General features: G+C 44.1%; 1 protein-coding gene across 1 annotated transcript in view; it reads right to left on the bottom strand.

Annotated features, from left to right (window-relative positions):
- MYO5B (myosin VB) overlaps positions 1 to 22,520 on the bottom strand; it is a 143,398-nt gene that overhangs the window by 27,342 nt on the left and 93,536 nt on the right. Inside the window, exons 18-25 of the mRNA XM_029962143.1 lie at positions 19,163 to 19,274; positions 17,687 to 17,898; positions 15,204 to 15,360; positions 12,307 to 12,546; positions 7,815 to 8,054; positions 2,794 to 2,878; positions 1,280 to 1,428; positions 254 to 373 (exon numbers count right to left, since the gene is read on the bottom strand). Of these exons, the coding sequence (XP_029818003.1) occupies positions 254 to 373; positions 1,280 to 1,428; positions 2,794 to 2,878; positions 7,815 to 8,054; positions 12,307 to 12,546; positions 15,204 to 15,360; positions 17,687 to 17,898; positions 19,163 to 19,274 (1,315 nt within the window). The remainder of the gene's footprint in view (positions 1 to 253; positions 374 to 1,279; positions 1,429 to 2,793; positions 2,879 to 7,814; positions 8,055 to 12,306; positions 12,547 to 15,203; positions 15,361 to 17,686; positions 17,899 to 19,162; positions 19,275 to 22,520) is intronic.

Raw genomic sequence — 22,520 nt, 5'->3', positions numbered from 1 at the left:
GGTGTGGCCCAAAGACAGCACTTTATTATTTTTAGAGCCCTATTTAAGCCCAATGCTGCAAACAAGTAAGCATTTGCCATAGCACCACGACCCTGCAACCCCTCTCACACATTTAATGATGCGTTTCTTTAGCCCGAAGTCAATTTTATCTGCCAAACCTTCTCACCCAACCTCTGTGCTCCAAACCCCACACCCATCACCCCTGCAGAGCAGGGCTCTCCTCCCCACTCCTCTCCTGCCCAGTTTCCTGTACCTCCACTTGTTGAATCACATCCTCAGTGTCTCCTATGTCAGAGGAGGATATGGATGGATTATTGGAATCAGACTCCAGACTGCTTTGGTTGGATGGGTTTCTTCTGTGCCCCGGTGCCTGCTGCCAAGAAGTGATGCAGATACATAAAGCATTCAGTGTTTAAGGATTCCTCACTAAGTGTTGTTTACCAAGAGCAAATATTTGACTATATACCAAAGTTACCTTTACAAAAGGCTTGACTTTCACCTTATAGCGGATTCCATCTTTGAGTTTTTATGCCCTAACCATGAAATTCATATTAATGCAAAGGAATACCTTAAAATGTGAAGGGATATAGAAGCTCAGTTTAAAAATTCTGCATGAATTAAAGGCACATCATGACACCAGATGCCTGGTAAGTGTGAACATGCAAATCTGAGCTCAAGATTATGCTGTTGACAGAACCCTCTGGAACTCCCTTTAAGCACCCAACCTTTAGAATATATGTAAGCATTCTCTAATATTTAGATACTTTTATAATCTTTAGCTGACTCCATGACATTTGAATTTGAGTCAAAGAAAAATCTCCAGCACCTACAAACCATCAGATCTATTATGCTTAACTCAAATCCAGCAGCACTCTATTATCTGATTTTCAACAGTTTTTCTAACACTTTAGTAAAGCTGAACCTAAAAACTCTGGCTTTTGAAATTCTGCAGTCACGTTGCTGGGGATTTTTGGTTTGTTTGCTTTTAACCCAACACCTACACCTGAACATCACCAACACAAAACAAGAACAAGGAGCACAACCCAGCTTTTGCTGAGATTCACAGAGATTTCTAAGCAGTTCCCAGAGACGCATGAAAGACCAAGCCCCTTTCTCAAGGCACACAGATGGTTTGCTAGAAGTGTATTCTCAGAAATATCAAGCGCAAACTGCACAATAATGTCAGTTCTATTAAATGTTTTGGGGATAAGTGAGTCATGTTGTTCACCAGCAACAGGTTCAGGGGACAACAGAACAGGGATAATTCCAGTTTCATTACCTTTATAATCGTCATTTCATCCCTCAAGTTGTCATATCTCTGCTCCAGACTTGAATACTCTTTTACCAGGTTCTGATAACGAGACCTCTCTTCTTCCAGCTCTTTCTTCATCTGGATATTTTCCTCAACTGCATTTCGTGCAAATTCATCTTTAAAATAAGAAGGAAAAAAAAAAAAAGGAAAGAGAAAAGAAATTATGAACTTCATCATCTCTGAAACGAGCTTCTGGTTAATATGTCCAATTACAATGACTAATGAAAAAAATACTGTCTCTGCCAGGAGCCTTTAGAATACATGTGAGAATTCTCTAATATTTAGATACTTTTATAATCTAGAGCTGTCTCCATGACATTTGAATTTGAGTCAAAGAAAAATCTCCAGCACCTACAAACCATCAGATCTATTATGCTTAACTCAACTGTGCCAGCTCCAGCTCCCATGGGCCAGCCACAAACCCATTCAAGAAAACACCAGCACAGTATGGAAATACAGTCATGTTGAAAAAGTGGTACATGCTGCATTTAAAAACTTCCCTGCCTGCTTCCCACCACCATATTTGGCACAGGAGCAAATGAACTGCAGCAGCTTTTTCTCGTGCCATCAACCATTTACCATGGTAAGACTCAGGGTGTTCAAAGTATTTTATATCCAAATAAATTGATTTCTTTGTTAAAGACTCCCTTTTGGAAACAAATCTGGTCCCTCCTCTTCCTGAGGAACCAGACAAATATAGCCCATGTGTCCTTTTAAATGGGAGAACAACAAACAAACCCCCTCCACTTGCTCTCTCCCATCTCAGATGCTCCAGAAACATCCCATAAGAGATAAATAAATATTTGCGGGAGGTTTCTTTTTAACATGTTACTTTCATTCCTTTATTTTGTGTCAGGCTGAGGGCAAAAGGTACTTCACAAGTACCACGGAGCAGTGATAGATACATCCACAGCACGACGCTCTTTGTAAATCCTGCTAGAAAATCAAAGCTGAAAAGGATGATAAAAAATAGAAAAGCTCAATACACACAGTTTCTTTTGTGACATGGGATTTTCCCAGATTGCTTTCCCCTTTCCATGTCTTGCCATCTAAGTCTCTGCTTCTAAAAAATGCTCACAGACTTGTGTCACGCCGGAGAAATCCTTTGCCATAGCTCAATAATGTAAACTGTGCTGTTCCTTGGATCCTTTATTCATCACTCTTGGGATGCTGTTTTTCCCTACCCCTCTCACATCACCTGCAGGAAACGCTGCGACGTAACTGAACTAAAAAGCCCTTTCAGGTACATTATTCCATGTTTCAGCAATTAAACTGGTCTCTGGCTTACCATCCACCAGCAAGCCTGCATGAATAGAACTACCTGCACAACAAAACAGTGACAAAAACCACCAGGAAAGGGTCGCGGGAAGATGAGCACTTTTCAAGGCAGGAAAAACACACAGGAAAATCGAGATTCGATTGGGGGGACACCAGTTAAGCTCCTCACTTAGCATTACAATGCTATAAGCATCTTTTCTTACCTTCAGACTGACAGAGAATCCTGCTGTTAAGCTCCTCTTTTTCCTGCTTCAGGAGAGCGTTTTCTTCTTCCAAATCGGAGATACGCTACGGAGCAAGGCAAAGAATTACTGCTTGCTGCAGGTCAGGGCCTCTGCAGAGGGATTACATTTCACCTGACGAGACAGGGAGCTTTGTTCGGGCTCTCTTTGCTGTTTAAGAGATCCATCCCACCGTGCTTTGCCAGTGGCCCTTTGTACATGAGGAGCTGGAGCACAGGAGAACTGCACTGCTACCCCAGAGACTAACTTTCCCCCTTCCTGAGTGAACTGCTCCCTTAAATTAATGTTTTCAGCAGAATCTTACAAAATACTGGACAGCTGGACTTGGTGAGCACAATCTGCAGGAGTGAAACTCCTGCAAGCAATCAGGTCATGATATCTGAGGTTCATTTTTACATCTCAATGGGCTTCATCGTTTTCTTCAAGTCACAGCACTGAGTGCTGTTGGGAAAACAAACCTGCTGATTGTTCCCAGCAATGTAGCACTTAAGGAGTTGAGATGGACACAGCGAATATGAGCTGAGTAAATAGTTCGGGCTTTTTTGACTTTATTGTACGCAATTCGTTTAGTGGTGATTAGTCACATTAATGCTTCCTATGACTGCAGAACCACTAGTACAGCGAGGAATGGCATGTACCAGGGCCTTTGGTAACACAACAGGAGCATATCTAGCAATTAACACCAACAATTGCCTCGTAAAAATTAATGAGAACAGAAACTAAATCCTGCAAAACGCTATTTTGCATTGTCACAAGTCCAAGGCTGGTCTGATTCTGACAGCTACTGATCCCATAATACTATTCATCCTCAGGAACTTTGATGCATTCAACAGCACTATGTTAAAACACTAAACCATCATATTATCAAGTGAAATATGCTGCTACAGTTAAGCAGGACAATTCTGTTGCTGTCAGGCAGGAGAACACACATCACCCCAGCATAATGTCATTTCCCTGTGCCTGCTCCCTCACACCCTATAGCCACCACTTAGGAAACAGCTACACATAGCAGAAGAATCTCACGATGCCAACACTAAAAAACACTGTAAACATGCCCAAGAGTAATAATTTTGCTGTTGCCATTACATTAAATTTATAGGCAGCCCAGCTGGCATGCATCCCTAGCACAGATTTCAGTCTTCCACACAAGCATGTTCAAATTAAGGTATTTTATCAAACACTGCATATGCCAGATACATACTAATGGTGAGAATAAAAGCAAAATGAATATTTTATTGTAAGTCGTGACTGAATCAGTCATATTCTGTGCACAAATTGGAAAACATCACCACCCCTTACTCTCCTTGTTCATTTACTCCAGCTGCTTGCATGACACTATTGCCTCCTGCATCTCTCTCTCTATAATATGAAAGTCAGAGTCTGGAGATACAACTAGAAAGTTAAAAAGTCCACAATTCAGGCATGCAGAGCTGTTAGTGTTTTAAATGCTCTGAAATGAGACAAGATTTTAATAATCTGTACCAAAACCAGCTACTTTTCTTCTTCCATACATCACATCTGCCATTAGATCAGCACCAGTGTCTTCAAGGTAGAAAGAACTCTTAAAAAAATGGGAAAGAGCTACAGGAGTTATAGGAAGCAATGAAAACCTGTACTGCAGTGGGACAGCAAGGAATTTGAGTCATTTATCCCATCAGGGAAAAGATTAAAGGCAACACAATTATTTTACTAGTGCTCTTTAATGGGTACTCATAAGGAGCCCTCTGCTCAGAAAAATTCATGATGGTTAGAAAACAAAACCAGGCCCAGATCTGGAGTATTTTCAACAATGATGGAGGGATACTTAGAACTGAAAGGCTCATAGGATCTACAACAATTATTCAGAGGTTTTAAAATTTCTAATCCGGATTGGGTACAGCTATTTTTAAGATGTGATCTTAAGCCATTCAACTTGCTTATGGAATTCCTGTTTCTACATGAAACAGGAATGAGCTCAAAGTTCAAAACCTGTGTTTAACCAAGCCCCCTGAAGATGAGAACAGTCCATTACACACAGGTGGAGGCAAGAGGAGCAGGTTACACAATGGCCAAGCAGCACAAACTCCACCTCTGGTACCTACTGGCATCTTTTGTACCTCCTGCCCATCTTTCTAAAGGAAACAGATCTCTGAAGATGCTTCGAAGCAACAGCATCTGCTTTGAAGGATTTATATGGAAGATGCTGAGCAGGGAGCACTTGTGATGGCTTCAGCCCTTATGTAAGTGCTATCCTGGAACAACCAGCTCAGAAGACCTGCCTCCCGTCCTCCCCTAATCTTGTGAGGGAAGAATGATGGCATTTAGCATTTTCCTAACAAAATTCCTGGCCAGGCTTTGAATTATTCTATCTCATCAGGTGAGGAAACTCAATGCTACAAAAAGCCCTACAAAGAGCTGTTGGTACTTACCCAGACCTGATGTTTTAAACTTAATCACAAAATTAAGTAAAAAGAGCTATTCCAAAATTAAGGGCTCAGAGAGAATAGCTATGAGGAAGAGATTAAAAGGCTTTTTTAAAGTAACAAAATCATAACTGATAGGGATTTGCAGAATCTGCAGCCTCAGCTCAAATTACAGAATTAAGGCTCATCTCAGTCTCACTCAGAGGTGGGAATCATCTCCAGAGTAAATGTGTTCCACTACAACCATGGCCATGGTGTAATCCTCATCTTAAAGGTGGAAAGTGCTTCTCAGCTGAGTTCAGTTTCTAGACACTCCCCAGCTTCTGGTATTTGTTAGAATTACTTAAAATACGTCTTATCAGAATTTTTCCTGAGAAATGTTTTGGCTAAATTAATGTTTTCAGGAAGGAAACAAGTCTTCTCTGTCTTCCCACTGACAAGGAACCAAAAGGAGTAATGGAAAGCTAATGCCAGAAATGGGAGCCTGCACTGCTCATTAGAAATGTTTTATAATTAAACCATTTACTGTCATGGTAAAATGCACAGTATTTGCTCTGCTGTAGGCACTTCTACAGCAAGGGAAAGCTTCTGCTTTGTTTTCATGCTTTTTAAAAGCATTTCTTTGGTGATTAAACCAACCTTCCTTCCGAGTGCTCGAAGGGGATTTGCAATCAAGTACAAAGAGAAGCAGTTTATCCCCCTGCATCACCTTCAAAACAAAGCATCTTTTCTGGCTCTAAAAGCCTATGCTGCAGCCAGATAATGAATGGAGCCCTGTGCCAAAACGGATCTTCTAATTTGGTGGTGGATAAAAGAAAATCACTTGATTTCATACGTTCCCTGCGTGGGTGAAACACACACGCAAAGAGTGGAGTAGGTGATTACCTGACACCTCTTGGTCCAGCCCAGACACAAGAAGTATACAGGGTGCTCACCTTTCTGAGATATACACCCACAAATGCATCTCAGTTGTGCTAATGGTTCAGATTAAGTAATCCTGACCACAGTTCTCGCAGCTTCTCAGCCAAACCCGAGTGCTCAGCAGCAAGTGAAGGTTGGCCAGGGCAGGTGGTGCTGCATGAAGTGCCCTGGAAGAGCCCCATGTGGGCACTCTTTCACCATAATAAAAACACAGCTAATTCCAGGTTCTTTTTTTCTTTTTCCTTTTTTTTTTTTTTAATTTCCTAAAGTGACTCATCTTCAGGTCGTCACACACAAAGTGCTGTTCCAGAGTAACAGCTGCAAAACAGCTTTTTCTTTGCAATATATTGAGTAAGAAAGCCCTAAATTCTTTCCAACAGCAAGATCAAAGATTCAATTCAAATGCTGGTACAGAAGAAATATCATGGACTTAACCTGAGAAGCCACAAGCATTTGCAGAAGGAAACCAAATTCACATCTTAGAGCTTCAGGTGATGAGAATGGTTGTTATTCAGAATTAATCTCACCAGCAAAGAAATTCAGAGCAAAAGGGCCATTTTTACTCTTTGCAAAACAAAACTCTCCACTCTGAAGTCTCTTCCTCCACTAGAATTCTTTCTTGTACAATGGTGGCAGTGTTGGACCACATCCACCTCAAGAGATAAAGCACAGGAGTTGATTATCCTTGTGGGATCCTTCCTACTCAGGATATTCTATGAGTTTGCATGAAGGAGCAGGAAAAAAAAATATATTTAGTGTATATCCGAGCTCCAAACCCTATAAAGGTTCATAACAACCAGCCTAGGTGGTGCTGGAGCAGTGCCTCTGCCTGGGAAGAGAGAAGTTGATCTTCACACAGATCACAGCTCTTTGTACCTACAAGACCACTACAACCAGATGCAACAGCCACGGCAAAAACTGAACCCTCGTGTCCCATCCTGGGCTGGGATGAGGAAGGACATCTTCCTAATATTTACAGCATCTATGACAGCCCTCTCCAATACTTTGCACGACATGTCATGATGAATCACTGTATAAACATGAAGCTCTGGCATACACCTGAAGCTCAGGATGAGAAGAAACAAAGCTCCAGTTGTGCCAGGGGAGGTTTAAGTTTGGTAATAGGGAATTTTTTTTCACATAAAGGATTGTAAAGCATTGGAGCAGACCGCTCAGGAAAGTGGTGGAGTCTTCATCCCTAGAAAGTATTCAAAAACCACGTGGATGTGGCACTTGAGGACATGGTTTAGTGGTGAATACAGTGCTGGGACTGGGTTGATGGTTGGACTTGGCAATCTTACAGGTCTTTTCCAACCTTAATGATCCTGTGGTATCCATGGTTATTAAATGTCCTGTTTTCCAGATGGGTTTGTGTTTGGGGAGTTTCTTTGTGGTTGGCAGTGCAAAAGGCATCAAGATGGGACGTCCTTCTGACGTCCTTCTGAGACAAGGTAGTCACTGCCCCTGCAGGGACATTCACCTGCCCTTGCTGCCCCATGAGCTGGTTAAAGACAAATTCTAGAGGCATTCAGCAGCAAAAACAAAACCAGCAAAAATATTAATCAAAGAATAGAAACTCTCTCCCCTTCAGACCCATGAAGAGTGAGCTTTCACCAGTAAAACCACCTGCACAACCTGAGATGCGACAGACAGACGTACCTTTCTCAGCAGGTCTTTCTCCTGCATGTAGCTGTCCTCCACCACCTTCCTCTCCCCGTGAGCCCTCTCCAGCTCCAGCCTGAGGTGCTCCATCTCCTCCTGCAGGCTGAGAAGCTGGTTGCCATCGCCCCGCTGGCTCTGCTGGTACTGCAGCAGCTCCTTCTTCAGCTTCTCCACCTCGGAGGAGTGGGCTGAGGTCAGCGTGGAGAGCTGCTCGTTCAGGAGTCTGTATTCCTTGTTCTGCAGCCCAAAGAGAAGGACATAAGAGCATAAGTGACATGAATGCATGCACTGCCTTGATGCACTGCAAAAGTAACCGCTCAGAATCCTCGAGTGTGGCGGGAAACAAGCTCACAACAACAAACATTTCCATACACGTGCTAATAAAGCTCATAAAGCTAAAAGCTATGTCTAAACTGTGCTGAAAGCTCAATAATATTTCGGCAACAATTATAGAAGCATTTGTTAGATGGGTATTACACTGATACCCCTCAAAGGCAAACAATGCTTGGTAGCACTGGCAACCAAACCAAAAGACCACGTTCCTGTTACAGCTTCCAAACACTGTTGCTTAATGCGATTGGTTTGCTTCTTTTTTTTTTTTTAATCTGTAATGTTTGTTTTGCAATTTACTCTTTTACTCCTGGCTCCTATGCCCGCAGAAACCTGAGGTGACAATGAAGAACTGCATACTCAAGCTTCCTACTTTTGAGTCATGTGCCTGCTCAGTCATCTTCTTATTTGCTCAGGTTTTCTCTTTTAAAGCACTTAGCAGTGATTTGCTCACGAAGTTTTCAGACTCAAAAATTCAGTAGCCTCATTTGCTTTTTTGTGCTTCAAATCGAAGTCAATGACATTGTGACTAATAAACACCATCATTATTAGTCAGCCCCAGAAACGTCAGCTAATTCACAACACACCAAGAGCTTTGTTAAGACCCTACCACAGAAACTTTGCTAACATTAGGTAGATAACCACGGCAGCAAAAGAACCATTTTGAAACTTAAAATGTAGTCTGGTTTTTGAAGTTTGCTGTGGTCATACTTTTGGCCCCTCTTTAGGTGACCTCCCAAAGCACCCCCCTCTCAATGTAGAGTCTCAGTGAACTGAAGCAAGATTAACACACATCTAAAATGGAAAAACAAGTAAAATGAGAGATATTAACATTTTTTCCTTTGCTCCCTTCTAATGAATTATTAATGAACATCAAAATTCTGCATGTAGGAAATTATAATTTCTGCGTGACCAAAGGCATTTCATAGAATCCTAGAATAGTTGGGGTTGGAAGGGACTTTAAAGATCATCCAGTTCCACTCCCTTACCATGGGCAGGGACACCTTCCACTAGACATGGTTGCTCGAAGACTTGTCCAAACTGGTCTTGGACACTTACAGGGATTCAGAGACAGCCACAGCTTCTCTGGGAAACCTGTGCCAGGGCCTCACCACCCTCACAGACAGCAATTCCTTCCCAATATCCCATCTAACCCTGCCCTCTGGCAGTGGGAAGCCATTCCCCCTTGTCCTGTCCCTCCAGGCCCTTGTCCCAGGTCCCTCTCCAGATCTCCTGGAGCCTCTTTTAGGAAGGGGCTCTCAGGTCTCCCTGGATCCTTCTCTTCTCCAGTTGAACACCCCCAGCCCTCCCAGCCTGACTCCATAGGAGAGTTCCAAAGATATTTCCAAAGACATCCATTTGCCGAACCTTCTGTGCCAAGGTTTCTGTATATGGTTTTATGTACCAGCCAATGGAGATTTCCATGCAGAAACCAGATAAATGCACAGGAATTGCTTTTTCTTGTTATTAGCTACCAGAGACATGAGACAGCGTTTACTGGGATGCTCCCCACTGCAATCAGAGATTGCTCAACAGACCTTGTTAAACTTGAACTTGCTTTACTTTCCATCATTATCCAGCCCTGCAGAGCTGTGAGAGTCTTGGTTTCAACCCAACCTAGTTGTTGGGGGTTTTTTAATAATTTTAGTTAATTTTGCTACCAATGGCAGAGGCATTCCTCACTATTCCTACCCAAACTAGTTTTATTCAATAAATGCTCATGGAGATACTACTGCTTGTAGAGATAGTATGGAGACCACACTGTGAGTCTAATTATTAGCTGCATGAACATGTAACACTAAATTAGGTACCAGCCTTGAAAGTATCTCAGGCAGGCACAACATGTAGATTTAAAGAAACTCAACTGAAAAAAAAACCCTGGGAAGAAAAAGTAAAAATTGGTCTAAGGTAATTAGAAATAAAACTCGTCCAGTGAGGATGTTTAGCAGCAATATAGATTTAAACCTTTCTTGTGTGTGCAAAAAAATCCTTCACCTGATTCAAAAACTGAATTAAACCATTCCAGTGACGGATGCCAGAGCATGTGAGCCGAGGCTGACATACAAGAAAAGGTTTTAATGTTTTCAAAGATCTTCTCTTCCTCGGGGGCACATGGAGTATTGCATCTCTACTCATGCATGAGCTAAAGCAGCAGAAATAGAAACATTTTCGTCCACAGCTATTTAGAAAATGATACAACTGCAGCTCTCCAGGTTACCTGGTATATACTCTTTTTTTCTTAGAAAGCTAATTGGTATTTCCAAAGGTTGTGTTTATAGATTAGCAAGATACTTCAGGGAAACTACCATGCAGCAAACTCACTGTGCCAGAAAAAAATAAATTCAACGTACTCAAAAGAAAGTCCACTGTAATGACGCTCATTAGCACTTCCAAAGCATCCCAGGGAAACCTGACAGTACTGGAAGGATGGTTAAAATCAGCTCACTGGACAGACTAACATGAGTAACACAAAGCAGCAATCCTTCCCTGCAAAAGTTACACAGAAAGTACCAAAGAAACTGCTTCAAAATGGCCTGTGCAGAGACCAAGAGAGAGCAAGATGAGGTCCAGACCATTAATTCTGCCTAGTTAAAAGCTCTCCATGACTCCTTCCCTAAAGCAAACCCTTCTGCTGCTTTCATAATCCATGACAGGAAGCCAATGTTAACCAAATATTGGGTTTTTTTCTTTATTGTTCTATTCACACACTTTTCCTAGCAGTAAATTGGTAATGAACTGGGGAAGAATGTAAACTAAAAATTAATACTGCTGCTCCAGGGCCAACCCCAGCAGTTCAGCAGGCCTAACACTGACGTTCACACTCATTGCACAAGTTCAGCCCAAATATCTGGACCTCAAATGACTCATCCTATTTAATTCCACTGAATACCCTCCAGATAAAGGGTCATATCAAACATTATGCTTAAGGTTTTCCATTCCAAAGCTACTGTTTGCAAAATATAAGTATGCAAACAGGCATTTTAAAATTAAACACCAGGGTCTGAAAGTCAGACTCGGCTGCAGTGCACACTTTGCAGCCAATTAATACTGCAATGAAGGCTGCCAGCAGTAATGCAAATCCCAGGGTATCCTGACTCTGCAGTATCTGAGCCAACGCAGAGTCACTCCTCATCATCTCCATCACAGGACTGCTCATGTCATTCAGGGATGGAGAGATTTAAGGTGGCAAGGAAGCCAGGTATGATGTATAAGGGTCCCTGACAACATCCCAGAATGAAAACCCGCAATTACTACTTACTGGCACTCGTTATCCTGACTCAGAGGGAATGTTCTTCTGCCTGTAAAAGGTCTGTTGGAGGACACAAGTAGATATGAAATTACCTGTTGATATGCAGGTCCCACTCAGCGTTTCTTTTGCTCACCCTGAAGTCCTCGTACAGCAACATAGAGGGTATTTATCAGAGTAACTTGCTTACATTAATAGTTGGAAAACCCTTCTCCTAACTGTGTAATCAAACCATTATTCTGCAGCTCATTAACAACAAGTGGCAATTGCTGAAGACCTCCCTGCCATCAAGGAGTCACAGTAAGACCATCAAGTCACCCACACAGGCATCTCCACCCCACCATCCCACCCCTCACCATGGCTCTTACTTCTGAAGAGTTGCTGTGTCTAGTAACACAAACACACTCAAATTACTTTGCGAAGTATTTACTCAAATTACAGTCTATCTTCTAGGGAAGGTGACTCATAAGACACACAGTTCATACAATCAGCTGTGGCAGAGGCTCTGCACCCTCGGTGCTTGTAAAGCAGGAAGCACAGGAGAACAACCCAGCCCCAAACCCCTTTGACATCGGGATCTCACATGGAGTTGGCTTGGGTTTTCAAGCAACAGTTTTCGAAACTGCCATTTTACCTTCCTCCTCTGAGCCCTTCTGGGTGGTTCTCATGACAATTTCATGGCAGCTTTTGCAGCTCCCTGAGCAAGGGGGAGACCCAAGATCCAAGCACATCTGCTCTCCCATGGTGGTGTCCCACCCTTACAAATGCCAGGCCATAAGCAGCGAAGCCTGCCACCAACACAACACCCTTACCAGACAACACGGAAAGATAAAACCCTTCCTGGGAAGGACAACAAAACAGAGGCAAAGCGGCAGCATGACCACACTCGCCGCAACACAGCTCGGGACGTACCTGCTCATCAATCTTCCTTTGGAGCTGGACCACCTTGTTCTCCATGCCAACGTTGAGCTTCTTCAGGTGCTGAGCTGAGCGGGCCTCGATCCTGAGTGCCTTCAGCTGCTGCCTGGCCTTCATGCGCCGGTAGTAGCACTGCAGGACGATGGTGGCAGCCTGCACCCTGTGGAAGCGTGTGCGGGCCAGCCAGCCCCGGGCGTATTTCTGCAGGATGGTGGCTTTGTGCTCCGCCAGGATCTGCACAACATGGGCAGGGACGGGACAATCAGAAGGAGGAAAGTCACAGAATCACAGAACCATGAAATGGCTTGCGTTGGAAGGACCTTAGAGACCATCTCGCCACCCTCACGGCAAAGAAATCCTTCCTAATATCCCGTCTAAATCTAGCTCCCTTCAGGTTATGGCCATTTGTGGGAAGTCACCTGTACAGGTAGCAGCAGTCCTGGTTTGGCTGCAACACAGCACTCAACGCTTCCCAAACAACTGCCTTTGGAAGGGCTTCTCCTCCAAGGAGTGTCCTGGTAGGTGCATGGGGTGATGGCTGGAGATAAAGGCATCCTCTGTCACAGACAGGACTTCAATCCCCCCCCCCCCAAGAAAGGTTTTTCCACATACTGTGCTTGACACATCCAGACCTCTCTTAGGAGCCTGGCTCTCTAAAACAAGTCAAGATCTGCTTGGCCAGTGACGTGAGGGTGTATGATCCTGGTTAGTGAGTAGAGAACTTGATGGGAACAGGGGGCATCTGGGCTCAAGGGAGGCTTCATGGAATACTACTGAGATCCACAGCCAGCAGAATAAACAGCCATTTGCAGACACACAAACACTTAGCAACAAACTTACTGGCCCGTCAGCATCAGATATAACTCACACCAGAACAGGTCTGTAGATTTTTTTTCTGTGTTCCACCCCCGCATTATGATAATTTTTACTGCAGATAAATGCTGTCCTGGTGGGATTTCTTATCATGTGAATAACCTTCAAATAAAACCCTGGCTCCTTTCACTACAGTCTGCAGTCACACAATTAAACTTCTAGGAACCTTTATCTAGGGTTTTGTGAAATTTCTGGTGCTTGTGCATTGAATTTCTTCCCCAAAATTTATTACGATCTTTTCAGTAGGTGGCAATTCAATTCCTTCCTCTACAACTGAATGCTGACATATTAGAGATACAACCAGCATGTTGTTAATAACTTCCTTATGCTCATCTATGCTTCAGTCTGATAAGGAAATAAATAGCAGGAGAATTTGAAGATTACAAGACACTGCTGTTATTAGTTTGGGATAACTTGTCTCAGAAAAGGTACCCTCTCAGGTTCTCTTACAAATATTTTGTTTCACCCTAAGGCTTTCTTTGCAATTGCAAATTTTAATTCAGAATAAAGGGATTGTGTGAACTTAGGATGCAGCAGGAATTACTGGGAAATGAGCTTTGTATGTCTCCAGCCCTGGCATTCATAGATGGAGAAACTGGGGGTGCCCAAAGAGATACAAGAAACCCCACTGCACTGTCTTGGGGACCTATTCCAGCCTTAAAGCAAAGTTTTGGTGGGCACTGGGCATGCCCTGACCCCAAGGAGCATCCCCCACCACTCTGCACCTGTTGCTGAACATGCACTTGAACCAATACCTATATCCAGCACCTACATCCAGGTGCTCCAGAGATTAAGGACGTTCAGATTTGCGAGGCCTGGACTTCAGCCAACTTCTACACCTTGTTAAGATTTGGGCTACCTTTAACCTCAGAGGGTTTAACTTCTCGACCAGCTGCCACCCCTGCAGAGGCTTCCAATTTGAAAAACAGATGCTGAAAAAGCAGTGGCAGCACAAATTCCCTATCACCAGCACCCAGCTGATCTGTCTCAGAGGACAACCCTGATCTCTCTGGTAGGTCACCAGGTGTCCAGGTAACCTCCACCATCCCCAGGAGAAGGCTTTCCCCTCCTGTCTCATCATTCTTCTCAATTCTTCAAGTAGGCCCATGGCCCAGTTAGGCATAAGTTTAGGGACCACCAAAACAGAGCTGGATCTGAGGAGTGGACAAAAGATTCCCCCAGAGCTGTTCTCAGGTTTCCTGACAGACAATAGCTGGAGAAGGAATTTTGACAAGGGGAAATGGCTTCACACTGACAGGGGGCAGGGTTAGATCAGAGATTGCAGAGAAAATCCTGGCTGTGAGGGTGGTGAGGCTCTGGCACAGGCTGCCCAGAGAAGCTGTGGCTGCCCCATCCCTGGAAGTTTCCAAGGCCAGGTTGGACAGGGCTTGGAGCAACCTGGTCTAGTGGAAGGTGTCCCTGCCCATGGCAGGGCAATGGAAGGAGATGAACTTGAAGGTCCTTTCCCACCCAAACCTCTCTAGGACTCTGTGGTTTCTCACTGTATCACTGCTGTCATGAAACTTTCAGTTCTTTGCGTTCAGGTCCCGGTTTAACACAGAAAGCTAGAGAAGAGAACTAATTAAAGGGAGATTTCTATCAATAAACTACTTGTTGCCTTCCCTGACAGACCCTTCTTGTCTTCCTACTCTCCTGGAAACAGCACCTGCAGCACAGCTCAGGCACAGATTCAGTTGGTCAGGGAGGTTTCAGCAGAGAACAGGTTAGATCAAATGACATTTCCAGATTTCCACAGTGCCTTCCAGCACCTGTATGACTGACTTCATTTAACTGCTCCACTGAGGTGCTGCTGCCAAAATCTTTTTTTTCTCCTTACACAGCTTTAAACAGCAATTCTCACTGTCACTGCCTGCTCCCCAGAAACACCAGAGGCTGTCGGCTTCGTAAACATCAAAACAGCCACAATAAACACATCACAGTGCTGTGGCAGCAAAGGTAAACAGAGAGGCTCTTCCCACTCTTTCGTAACACAAAGACAGTTCGTGGAGGTGCTGTACCTGCTGGTAAGTCCTCCTGGCGAACATTCCCCGAGCAAAGGCCTGGATGGTGATGGTGGAGTTGCGGACCCTCTGGAAAGCTCGGCGGATCCGCAGCATTCGGAACTGCTTCTGCAAGATGATGGCAGCTCTCGTCCTCCTCAGGTGCTCAGCAAGCCTGCAAGGCACGGGAGAAAGCTTAGCAGGAAAAACAAACTCCCCTTCTTTCTGTCTAATAAGTTTTAAACTGGACAGAGATAAAAACTGTTCGTCCAAAAGTAGCTTGATGGCATTCAGGAAAGAGCACCCCAGCAGTAGGGCTCAGGAAATCTCCACGCTATCAGGTAGCATCTATGGAACCCAAGAGCACTGGAGCCACAAATCAACACCCCTCATTGTTCCCAAACAGCATTGAAAACAAGTATTTCCCCAGGTTTTTCCTGGTTTGATCTCTCTGCCTTATTTACCCGAGCCAATCAATGTCACGGTTGGCTCCATCACTTCCCTGACTATAAAAAGCCCATTTTCCATAGGGTACCTACTGACTCAGTGAAAAAAGCAGCAAACAGATTTGACATTTCAACTGGTGTGCACTGGTTTGGCAGCATTTATGAGCAGAGCCTCAAGCAATTCACGGAGAGTAAATAATAAGGGATGTGGTCAACTCTCCACCACGTGGCTCCCACTCCCCAACTGAACTCATGCTCAATTTGTTGTTACATCAGTTAATAAATACCCATAAGACCTCCATTTCATTTGATAAGTAGCTTGTTTTGCTGAATTTATGATTCATTTATTGCTCTCAGCATGAAGCACTATACAGATCCACTTCTATTTTGTGAAAAGCTCATCAAAACTAAGAGCCACATCGTATTGGTTTATATATTCACTTGATCAAGGTCAATAGCTTCTCATTAGGACCTGCTGAACCAGGGCTTACTAAAGAGGATAAGGGATGGTCTGTCTCCAAAAAGAGGAGACAGCAGTTATTCAGATGCCATCCATTCCCTATGAAACCTGCATGAAGAGGGGAACTGAAAAATCATAAAGAAACACTGCAGTAGGTGGTTTTTACATGTCTGCTTCCAGTCTCTCTTTTAGCTCATATCCCATCACTTTGACATCAGCAGGCATCCCTCCTCCTCTCCCTAGAGGAATGGTTGACTGATGCAAAGTGAGATGTAAAGTCCAAGTCTGTAGGTGTGTATGGAGAGCCCGTCTGAGAGGCTCAAGTTAATCTCACAATGGTTTGGGTTGGAAGGGACCTTAAAGCTCAGCTCCATCCACCCCCCAGCCATGGGCAGGGACACCTTCCACTAGACCAGGTTGCTCCAAGCTCTGCCCAACCTGGTCTTGAACACTTCCAACTCTCCCTTTTCCTTAACCTTTCTCTTATTGCTTAGGTCTCATTTGCCTTGTCCAAGGCTGCAAGGCTGGCAAAGAGAAGTACGTGGACTTCTAGAGAAGTAATGAGGACTTATGAATACAAGAAAAACCCACGCTCAGTTTTAAATAAAAGTCACCAAACTGCCCATCTTTGCTTCTCCTAGACCTTCTCATCCCTGGATTCTCCATGACACCAATCCCTTTCACAACCACAAGTAACACCACAAATTCAGCCAGTACCTCTGATGCTCCTCCAAAACACAGTGTGACTGCACACAGCAGTGTCAGACTCGAATAAGGGGCAAAAGATGGAAAGTGATCGCTGTGTTGGGATGCTATTCCTTTGCTTTTCTGCTCCCTCACATGCACCACACATCTGACACCAGCAACCCAGCACAGTGTTATCTACAGAAATCCCAGCAAGCCACTGGCACGAGGGAGCTTGAGGTTCCTTCACACGAAGAGTTAACCACTGAGCTCTGTTATTCTGTACTGCAAACAGCCCCACTGCCAGTGATTCAGAGTGATTTTTCTCATTAAAAAGGATACAGCCAATCAATCCTGAGAGCTCCCCTTGGACATTAAGGAGGCACAAAGCTGGTCCCTGCAGAAGACAGTGCATATCAACTAGCCAACTGCTCCCTGGCTGATCCAAATGCCCTTTACCACAGGTAGTCCCAGGAAAATATTAGTTCTGTGAAATACCTTCACCTAAACACTTCAGAGTACTTTAGTCATCCGATTATAACCCAGTTCCCTATGCTATGACCTTGGCCCAGCACCTAGAAATTAAACTAGTGTAGGCACGAAACCAGTTTGAGGCAAAGAATTTTTATCTCTTGCCCCTAAGTAAAGCTGAAGAGAGGGACCAGGAACGAGTCCTGACTTCAGCACAGAAACTTTCACCACACTGCTATCCACATGCACAGTACGTGCCTTACATGCAAGGGGTTAAAAGGCAACACCCCATGCAGGGCGTTTTCAAAGGGTTTTTTTGTACGAAAACCTCAAGTTGAAGACCTGCAAGATGGAAAATCGAAAACACGAGTGGGCAGAGGCGTTTTTTTACACTCGAGTTCCCAGCCAGCCCTTTCCTCGGAGGGCTCTCCACGACCCACCTCCGTGCCAGGTGCCCGCGTGTGTAGCGCTGGAGGACGACTGTGGCTTGTCTCAGCCTCTGGTACTTGACCCTCTGCAGCCACCCCCGCACCGTCTTCTCAATCATGATGATGGCAGCTCTGAACTTGTCTGCCCGCAGTTTCTCCAGGTACGCCACCTGGCCTGCGCGGAAGAAGATCTTGGTATGTCCAAACTGGAACTTGTCTGGATCCTTTTCAAAAGCACAAGGGAAACGAAATTTAATTAACGTAAACTTTATTTATTTAGTTATTTAGTTATTTATTTTCAGTCTGTGTTGCTCAGTAAGACACAGAGTAAAAATCCCCCTTTGAATAAAATTTGTCAGCTCGCATCCCTTCTTAATTGGGTGATGAAGGTATTATTAGACCCCAAGCTACTCAAGCACTGCAATTCAGTCTTAAATTCCATGTATTTACACAGATTCTGAATGGCTTGGGAAGTTTTTGGTTTGGTTTGGTTTGTATTTGGTTTGTTTGGTTTTTTTCTTGGGTTTCTTTAAAGTTGAATAGAGAAATCATAGAATCCTAGAATGGTTTGGGTTGGAAGGGACCTTAAAGATCATCTAGTTTCAGTGCTCCTGTCATGGGCAGGGACACATTCTAAACCAAAAATGCAACATCAGAGCATTTAAAGAAAGGTTTTGTTTCTAAAAAAGATTAATGTTTTCATCTGCAAAGTCATTCAAAAGGTGCTGCAGCCAAGGGAAACACTTGGTGCACAAGGAAAACAGCTTTTGCAGAGAGGAACCCAGTTAGGTGCACTCCTCAAAAACCACAGGAAAACAAGAGATCAAACATTAAAACCTGGCTAAGGTGTTGTGCAAATTCGGGGCTACCCAACAGCAAGAAACCTCTGCGTGCACATCTGCTATTTAAAAATAAAGCACGGAGGAGCAGCAAGGTTTTGGTAAGGAGAGGGGGCAAAAACTTCCAATTTGCTTATGGGAAAAGAATCCCAATCTATGGGATGCTTTTTCCACATAGGGCTATTACAAGTCTCCCATATGTCAAGATAAGGCATTTACTGCACTTTTCTCTTACTCGTTAAGGCAAAGAGTAATTTAATGATTCATTAAGGTTCATGATGTTGTCCCAAGCTGGAGCTCTAACACATGCTCCAGCTATGGCTAGCCAAAAACAGAAGGAGGGGTTGGGATGTCACATTTTTAAAAAGTGGTCAGTTGATCATGTCCAGCCAGTGACAGCAAACGCAGGACTTCACCAGCACTGGAATGGTACGTGCATCTTGCCCACAACCATGAGATCCCATGTCACGCTCGCTCCCTCTGCCTCCTTGCAAGATTATCTCATTTTGGAAAAATCCCCAGGCTGCCCGGGATGAAGAAGCACCTGCACAAGCAGCAGGTGAAGCTGGAGCAGGAGCAGCAACTTCACACGAAGGCCACCAACTTCTGCGCTGTTAAAATCACTGCCAAAGATCTGGTCCCAGCTCACCTTAATGAGGTCTTCCAACAGGGTCTTACAGATCTGCTTCTTGTCGTTCTTAGCGAGGTCTGTCTTCTTCATAAGCACACGATACCTCTTTAAAAAGTCGTGGTAGGACCACCTGAAAGCAAGGCATGCACTGGATTAGTCTGCATGCTTGGCGATATTTCCTTAAAATAAAGTGTTTGGAGTCATAGGTGAGTCAAAACATGAAACTCATATTTTGGGGGATCTCTCACCACTACCCACAGAATGGATCAAAGACACCTGAAAGGAGCTTGGTCACCCTCAACCTCACCCTCACTCTCAGCCACTGAATGACCTTATCAGGGCCTTTCTAGCCTGGAACAGAAAGGCCACGGATCACCTTGTTTTCAGTCCTCCTGATGTGCTTCCCAGTCTGCTGCACTTTACCACTCAAATGCAACAACTCCGTTCCCTTCAGGAAGGAGATGATAATTTTGGAGAAATCATGTATGTTCTGACTGGTCGAAAAAAAGCAATCTTGGTAGTCACGGAGAATGAATTAAAAAGATGTGCTTTTTTATTTTGTGTTTCCAAATTTTGCTGAATATTGATTACAGCAAATTAATTCATTAACTGCTCCACCTTGAGGTCTGTGATATAGGCCCTGGAAACAAACATAAAATCTTTTGATGCTGAAAAGACAAAGCCAGCCCCTTGGAAGATGCCTCACTGTCACCAGCAGCGAAGCTTCCAAACAGGCAACACTAATTGAAGGAATTAGAGCACTGCATCCTACTGCTAGGAAATAACATCTCCTGCTGCTCCTGTTAGATGTAGAGCCTGCAGACTGGGATCCTGAAATTGCTTCAGCATCTGCCAAGTTTCAGTCTTCTGTAATTTAACATAGTGAGTTATAAATGCCCTCAAAACCTGAGTTTTTAATTAAAATATCAGGCTTTTCCAGTGATGTCCAGAGCGGTCATCGTTATTTTAAAAAAATAACAAACATCAAAGGGAGACTGGAAAGAATTGCAGAGAATTTGGTTCCTGCCCTTACTCAACCACCTGTGAGCCTGATCCTCACCCACATGGATGCTGTGGCAGCCAGGATGAGAACACACTGCATGAAGAGCTGCTATAAACACCTCCTGCACCCAGCAGCCCCATAAACGCCTGTATTTTTTGTGTCATTACACTAAATTCTTCCTAATTTTCCACTTCCAGAGATTAAGAGAGGAGCGGGCGGAAAGGAAAAATAAATTGTAAATGCCCAGAGTGATGCTCGTGGTAGGTCCTTACCCTTGGCTAGTCTGCAGCGGTGGGGCTGGGCGAGACACCACACCACCCGAGCAGCCAAGGCTGCCAGCTCTATAAAACACTCCATAAAACAAAGGACCTCTGCACAATCATCAGATATCAGCTGCAGATACCTCTCATGAAACATCTTGAAGATTGGAAGATGGGGTATTTACTCAGACAGGCATATTGCTTATTTCAAAATACACGACCAACACAGTTTCACGTCACTTCAGAAAATGCAACTGGGGGAGGAAAGCCAGCCTGATTAAAAGCGATAGTCTAGTTGGAAGAGTACAGTAGAATAAAGTGTTTGCAAACAGAATGGAGAAAAAGGGAAAAAAAATGGACTGATAAGGACTGGGAAGCGACATGCAACTCCGGCATGGACACAATTGGCAAAGAACATGGGACTGGCAAAAACTAGGGAATGCTCCGTACTGCGCCTGAAGCCAAAGGTAAGGTGGAGAGCTCCTGGAGACAGAAGAATGAGGGAAATTGTCGTGAGAGGATTTCCAATATTCGGATTGCTCAGATTAGTTCTGGAGCATCCAGATTTAGCGCTGATTTAATCCCCATCCCACCTTCAAATGACCAAAAGTACTGGATTGTCAACAAAAAAACTAAGATACCAGCTATGAGCTCTCTCTGGGATGAAAACTGAACACAAAGATTATGCAAGACTATGAGCTTTGTGTCCTGTAGGGTTTAAGCCTGAACTTGCTTTCTCTTTGCTTTCCCAGTGCCTCGGTTTTATAATTACATTTCCCACTTTGCTTTGTGCAAATAAAACCCATTTTCATTTTAAGCACGTCTGAGGTTTACACAGCTCCAAATCAAACCTGAGAGGAGAAGCAGAGCATGCAGTGCCCAAGGCACCCAGCCAAGCACACGATGCTGGAGACATCCTGCCTGGCTGAGGTATTGCTTGAGCCAGGGAGAGCTTGATCAGGGAAAAAAAGAGTCAGTTTAGGTGCTGATATTATGAACTGCTGCTATTTGCCGAAAAAAATCATCCTACAGGTGCCACCCAGGCTCCTCCAGTAAGAGCAGATGGTGAAGAGGCAACACCAGAAACAGAGGGCACAGGTCCAAGCTGGGCAGAAAGCAAAATCCATCATCTTCCAGCATCGAGAAAGAGAGGGAGATCCCCCAGCCACTCTCAAGCAGGAGTCAGGCACCTGCAGGAATTCATTAAAAATAGATCATAAGTCACTACATAATGGGTCTTTCTTCGGAGCCCGTTGCTCTCATTTCACAACGTGGCAAAAATTGATTTTCCACGTGTTTCCATTTGAGTCCATCTTGAACATAAATGACTCACTTTTTAGGAGTAAGTCTCACATGAGATATTGGAAGTGGCAGGGAATACACTCAGTGATTGCTGCCCAGGTGTTTATCTGGGCTGGTGGCATCCACAGTCCTCTATTCACATCTCCCAAAGGTTCCCAGCCCAGTGCTGCACATCCACAGCACAGAACTCATGCTCTCACCATCCTTGATGATTCAGCAGGAGATGACAGCCCTGAGCTTGTGCTTGTGCTATTGTCCATGGAGTATCAACACAAAATCCATGCCTGGCTGGGGCTCAGCTGGTCCATCAGGAGTTTCGCTGCAATATTTGCCATCCCAGTTCACAAGCAAAAGAAAGCTGCAGGGGCTCATAGGTGCTGTTACAGGATCCTCCCCGGAGAAAGGAACAATTAAAGCACTCAGGTTTAATGTAACATGCCTCACTGAACCTCTTGAGGCTCAAAGCTGTATAATATTTCCTTACAACAACGTGCTTCGGGAGAAGCAAACATGATCCCCCACCCCTGCAAGGGAGAGCTCACCGGTGCAGAAATACTGAAGCTCACTTTAAATTATTCTTCTGCACACATATATGTCTCTTCTTTAGGTTCAACACTTTCATTTTCAGAAAAAAAAAGAAAAAGAAGAAAACTTGTCTCCCACCTGCTAAACCACTCACTGATTCCCAGTCGGGGACAAAGGATGTGCCATGTCACCCCACAGCTTAGCAGGCTGGGAGACATTATGGGAAGGTTACACTTCAGTTCAACTTGCTGACAGGTATTAAATAAAAAAATGCAGATCACAGGTT

Source organism: Manacus vitellinus, unplaced genomic scaffold, assembly GCF_001715985.3.
Source record: "Manacus vitellinus isolate BGI_N305 unplaced genomic scaffold, ASM171598v3 scaffold_42_pilon, whole genome shotgun sequence".
Classification (NCBI taxonomy): Eukaryota; Metazoa; Chordata; class Aves; order Passeriformes; family Pipridae; genus Manacus; species Manacus vitellinus.
The sequence above is the reverse complement of the archived record's forward strand: the minus strand, read 5'-3'. Positions and strand labels throughout refer to the sequence as shown.